A 6,000-nucleotide genomic window follows, 5' to 3' on the forward strand; every position below is an offset into this window, starting at 1 on the left:
TGTCTCTGGGTCTCAGGGCTGGGCGCAGTGAGGCTCTCAATAGAGTTCATCAGAGGACCAGACGGGGAGTGAGATGGGCTCACGTAGGAGAGGCTGAGTGCTGAGGTAAGACAGCATGGGGGCCTGGAGCCCAGGTCTGAACTCTCTTTTTTTTTTTTTAATTTATTTTTTTAATGGTGACATTGGTTAACGACATCCAATAAGTTTCAGCTGTACACTTTAACAATAAGGCATATATATATTTACACTGTGTGTTCACTTCTCATATTTAGATTTCTTTCTGTCACCACGTATTTGACCCCCTTTACCCCGGCTACCTCCCCACTCCCTCCACCCCCAGGTCTGAATTCTGATTCTGCTGTCCACTCTCTGAGGAGCCTGGGGTAACTCCATCTTTTCCCCTTTCTGGGCCGCACTTTCTTCCTCTGTAACATGGGATGGCAGCTCCAGGACTGAAGATGCTGCACACTGTAGAGCGCTGCACAGCACATAGACAGGCAGCCTCCTCTGACCGCCCTCCCACCCGGAACTCCCGCCCGCCTGGATCACGCCGCTCTCACGGAGCCTCCACCTGCGTGCGCCTTATGCCCTCGCTGGAGCTGGGTGCTGTGTCCATCTGATAAGTGACTGAATAGCCTGGCCACTCACGAGCATAGGAAGTGGTGGTCTCTTCTGGGGTCCCCTGGCCGAGGGCCCACCCTCGGGCACGGCTGGGCCCCCGGCCCCCCCACGAGCCCCTCCCTCACCTTGCGTCACCACTTTGCCGAAGACCGGCAGGGAGTCGAGCGTGGAGCAGTTCCAGCGCCGGTTCCGGAACTGGTACTGGCACTCCTCGATGGCCAGCTGGGCGCCGCGGCGCACCGAGTCCATCACCTCCAGGTTCCGCTTGCACATTTGCACCTGCCTCTGGATCAGGCCCTTGAGCTTCTCGCACGTCTCCTCCTCCGAGATGCTCCCCACCGAGGACAGCTTGGCCAGGTACCTGGGGAGAGGATGGTGGGGGTGGAGTGCGGTGCAGAGCCCCTTTCCTCCTCTTTCCACTCCCAGGACGAGGCTGTGCCCAGCCCAGGTCTCTGGGAACCGACTTGTCCCAGCGTGGGTCCCGGCTGTCAGCTTCTGTCTGGACCCAGAGACAGGCTCTCTTGCCCAGTGCTCAGGGCAAGAGGGGAAAGTGCTGTCTCACATAAGAAGGCCTCACATAAGGCAGCCAAAGCAGGTGGAGACCCCGTGGGATCCCTCCCTGCTCTGGGTGGCCCCTGCACCTGTGCCCTGATGTTACCCTAGCCCCAGCCCCTGGGCTCCAACCCCTTCATGTTGACATGCCCTCTAGCTGGGAGTCACTGTCTGCCCTGGCATCTCTCTCCACCCCCAGGTAGGGACCCCAGTGACCTAAGCCTACCTTCTGGCTGCAAAGCCAAGATCCTCACTGCTAGCCACATCCCAAGGCCACCAGATGGAGACGGGCATCAGTGCTGCAGCATTTGGGGCTGGGACGATGAGGGCAGTGAAGAGCTGGGGGGCTGGGGATGGTTGACACATGGGTGGTAGTGGGAGAGGGGGGTCTTCAAAAACAAAGTGCGCCATGCTATCTCCCTAGCTCCTTGAGTTTTTATAGCCTGAAGATGGGGTGACAATACTGGCTCCACCTCATAGGGTCATGGTGAGGATCACAATCTAGATGAGATAATTTATGTCAAGAAGCTCTGGGACTAGGCACATGTGGGGAGAAGGGGCTTTAACACATCCATTTCAGTGGAGGACAAGAGAGCGCTGCTGTTCACTGAATACCTACTATGTGCTGCACAGTAGTAGGCACTTCATCCCGTTGCATCCTCACCCCAGATCTATGAGGTGATAATTATTATGCCCATTTTATGGATTCCAAAATGAAGGCTAAGAGGGTGACATGCCCAAGGTGACACAGATAGCAAGTGCCAGAGCCAAGCCTCTAACCCCTTCAGACCCCAAGGACCTTCCTTCTGCCTGTCCTCCACAGCAGGTTGAGGAGCCCAGGAAGGCTCTGCTTCATCTAATGACAGACACTTTGTGAGGTGAGAGGAGGCAAGGGGCCCGGGAGCAAGATGCAAAAATGCTCACTAAGACAAGGAAAGGTCCTGGGGAGAAGCAGCCCTTCTCTCAAGGGAAGGAGGTGCATTCACTGAGCACCTGCTAAGTGCCAGGTATGTTTCAGAGAGGTGAAGTGACTGGCTCAACCCGGTTTGTTGGACAGATCTGGATTGGAGCCCAGGTCTGGATGTCCCTATGACTCGTGCTGTAACTGCTGCCCCTCCGCCGGGCCCCCACCCCCATCTTAAGTCCCCAGCACGTAACAGGTGCACAAGTGGCAGCCTAATGTGGGAGGAGAGCTGAGTGGTGCCCTTGGAAGGCCTCCTCTTCTCTCCCTGCCTCCCTTTCCCACCTGCTCTGTGAGCGATGCATCTGCTTACCTCCCTGGGCAGGGCTGCCTGGGGCTGCCTTCCAGGTTCCCGGGGGGCAGCAGAGCACAGAAAACCATAGACTTAAGGAACGTTCCCTGACAGGTGGTCTGGTCTAGACTCTTCATTTTATAGGTGAGCACAGACTGAGAAAGGGGCCTTCCCACCGCCTCCCAGGAGGAGACTCAGACCCAGGCTGTACCCTCAGATCTTGTTCAGATCAGGGGCTCGGCACAAGACAGCAAGGGTCCTGCTGCCCCCGACTTTACAGTGACCTAGGACCCCATACCCCAAGGGGCTTCGCCAGCAAACTCATTGGTGGGGGGGCTTTCTGGGGAGTGGCGGTGAAGATGCTGTTGCTTCCTATAAGGGAAGCCACACAGATTTCTTGCTGGAAGAAGGGTCACAGGAAAAGGTCACTATCTCTAGGTCTCAATTTTCTCATCTGTAATGTGGGGAAGATACCAGTTCTGGCTAAGTCAAGAACTATTGTCAGAGGCAAAAGGAATGCTATGTGTGAAAGGTGGTCTGACATAAGCCTGAGGCAATGGGGCAGGAACTCAACCTTTGTTTGCTAACTGAAGGAGCGCATGAATGAACGGGGACCAAAAAGAAAGGTACAGAAAGCCCTATTAAAATATAGAAAATTTATATGACAATGATAATAAAAACAGCGAACTGTTATGGAACTTAGAAAGGACTGGGCTAAGTACTTTACTTACATTATTGCATTTATCCTCTCAGCAAGCCAGTGAACTCTTATTTTATAGAGGAGGAAACTGAGGCACAGACAGGTTCAGCAATTTGCCTTACGCACAAGGTCACACAGCTACCAAGAGGTGGAGCCAGGACTTGAACCTGGCTTTGCCTGACTTCAAAGCCTTTGGTAGAGAGAATGTGGCTGGAGGACTAGAACTGACACCAGTGGGCAGAAGCTGCTGGGAGCTGGGTTCGTTCAAGCTAAGGATGACAGGCAAGGTGCAGTCAAGCGGGCTGCCTGCTGGTCACCGAACCCTCCATCCCTGGAGATGTGCGAGCAGCAGCTGGATTCTATTTGTCAGGCGTGTGAGTTGGACCAGACTGATGGTTCTCCAATCTGGCTGTGCTTCGAAACATTTGTGGGTTTGTCGAAAGTGCAGGTGCCTGGGCCCTGCTCCAGGTGGGCATCTGCGCTTTTAACACGTTCCTAGGAGCAGCTGTGAATCGGGCTGGCGCTGGCCTGCAGGATGTTTTAGGGGAGCTCTCGGGTAACCACTGGGTGGTGTTTCCTTCTAAGTCTGGGGGAGATCTGATTCTGAGACCCACTCTCCTCGCCCACCGCAGAGTCGGTCCCTGGCAGCGGGCCCTGTCTGTATCTGGCTTTCTTTATCTCTATTTAGAAATAGAGATATGGTTCCTATCTTATAGGGCTGCTGTGAGAAATTAATGTGACTCATTGTGGCTGGTGCATCTGGCTCTGAGCTGGGCACGTTGTGGGTGCCCCATAACTGCGAGGCTCTCTGCCTTCCCTGCAGTGTGGGCGAGTGAAGGAATGAAATGTAGGGAGCTGGGACACTCCCCTCAGTCCTTGCCTCCCAGAGGCTCCCTGTCTTCTCTACCAGGTTCTACCTAGGGGATGCTCAGAGACTAGTAATATCCGGGCAGAAGCCGGAGCCTGTCAGAGGCAGACAGGGCAGGAAGATAGTTTAAGGGACAGGGGGAGAGTGAATCGAGAAGGCGAGGGGGCCACTGGGCTCCTCAGTCCTGCCTGGGTGCTCCCCACCTCTGCCAATGGAGAGAAGGGGTCCTCTATAGAGTTAGTCCACCTGGTGCTCTTGGCCTGCAGGGGGCGCCAAGAGCCCAGCTACTGGCTGTGGGCCAGGTCCATGTTTGGGAGGCCAAGAGTGAGGGGACAAGAAGTTGGGCCTCAAGTTGGATCCTTTCCGGCTTAGACTCAGGGTTGGCCTCTTGGAGAAGGGTGGTGACCCCTATGGCCTCTGTGACATGAGGGCACAGAGCTGGCCTGTCTCCATCTCAGCCTATGCTTCCTCTGCGCCCAGCCAGCCAAGGGGGGCCAGGTAGGGCTGTGCTGGGTCCTGGCTTCTGGTGAAGGTGTTCAAAGGCAGGGGTTCTCTGGGCGGGAGGAACAGGCTGGGGAGGCCTGGCTAAGCCACCAACCCTCTGTGTGACCTTGGGCAAGTCCTTGCCTGTCTCATGGGTACAATAAACCAGGAGACCCGTGCAGCCTTTCCCACTGTCAAAGTTGGCAGCCTTCCTTCTACAGACTGGGATGGGTGGGGAGTCCAAGCCTCAAAGGCTTCCTGACCCTACGCCAGGCTGATAGATGGAGTTCCTGCCATTGGACAAGGAATGAGATGGACCATAGGGGCTGCCCACCCCCTCTGCCCTTGGCTCAGAGCTCGACAAAGGGAGATGGACTGAATAACGGTAGTAGGGATTTAGGGGTGAGCTGCTGGGCTGCCACGGCCGTGAGTCACTGGGACAGCTTCCAGGAAGCTGAGAAACCTCTTCCGCTGAGGAGTGGCCCTGCCCCCACGGCTGGCACCAATGCCCACCACCCCCAACCCCTGCCTTCATCTGGGCCAGCAGCTGTCCCCTTCCATGCCACAGAAGGCATGGCCCCACCCCCACCCAAGTTCTCCGAGAGCCAAGGACCTTGCTGGGAAGAGCTGGGTGCCAGAACTAGAAATGGAACTAGAAATGGGGTGAAAAGAGTTAGGACCCCAGGCATCACAGGCTGTCCTCCGTCAAGCACTGCTTGATCGTTCTGGTATCCTTGGGGTGTCTGGCCTCATTTTACAGATGAGCAAACTGAGCCCTGAAAAGGCGGAGTGACTAGCCCAAAGTCACACAGCTAGTGAGTGGCAGAGTCGGAATGCAAACCCAGCTCTGACTAGGAACTCTCTTCTTGCTGTATCCTGGTTGTGGATCTGCCTTCTCTGACAGCTGAGGGGTCTGAAGCCACCTTCAGTGTCACGTCCAGCCTGGGGCCTCCTCAGTGCCTAGCAGAGTGTGCTGCACAGAGAAAGTGTTTAATAAAAACTTACAGCATGAACAGGGGACTCTGTCCTGACTAGGTCTCCTCTGCTCACCTCCTGGCAGAGTACTCAGGATAGGGAAGGCCGGTGGGATGGGTGAGGGAGGGAAATGGGGGCTGCCTTTGCCTTTCGGTCTGCTGAGGGCTTAGAGGCTCTTAGGGGTTAGGCCCGACTGGTCCTGGGGACCTTGGGTACCCTCTCTCTGCACCCTAAGGTGGCTCGGCCTTTCCTCCAAAGACATGTGTGCCTCTTGCTGACTCTGGAGCCAGGCTGGGCTCAAATATCGACTGCATAAGCCATTTCTGGGGGAGACAGAGAGCCTGGACGTGATCGGTGTGGGGCTGGCCTGTGGAGGGCCTCCACCGTCGCCGCTTCTTCTCCCATTCTGGTCGCATTGCCCCAGTTTAGGCTTCTTCCTGCCACTGCTGAGTATAGCCTTAGCAATTTGCCACCTGCTGCCTTGGCCACCTACGACTCTAGCCACAGCCGTGCCATCGATCAGGTTATCCCACCAGCCCAGGCTGCCC

General features: G+C 56.0%; 1 protein-coding gene across 1 annotated transcript in view; it reads right to left on the minus strand.

The window, feature by feature from the left end:
• The window catches only part of WNT4 (Wnt family member 4), a 31,491-nt gene that overhangs the window by 14,752 nt on the left and 10,739 nt on the right, over positions 1 to 6,000 (minus strand). The window contains exon 2 of the mRNA XM_011357540.2: positions 747 to 982. Within this exon, the coding sequence (XP_011355842.1) occupies positions 747 to 894 (148 nt within the window). The 5' untranslated portion in view covers positions 895 to 982. The remainder of the gene's footprint in view (positions 1 to 746; positions 983 to 6,000) is intronic.

The sequence above is a fragment of the Pteropus vampyrus genome, unplaced genomic scaffold, assembly GCF_000151845.1.
Source record: "Pteropus vampyrus isolate Shadow unplaced genomic scaffold, Pvam_2.0 Scaffold36, whole genome shotgun sequence".
Lineage (NCBI taxonomy): Eukaryota > Metazoa > Chordata > Mammalia > Chiroptera > Pteropodidae > Pteropus > Pteropus vampyrus.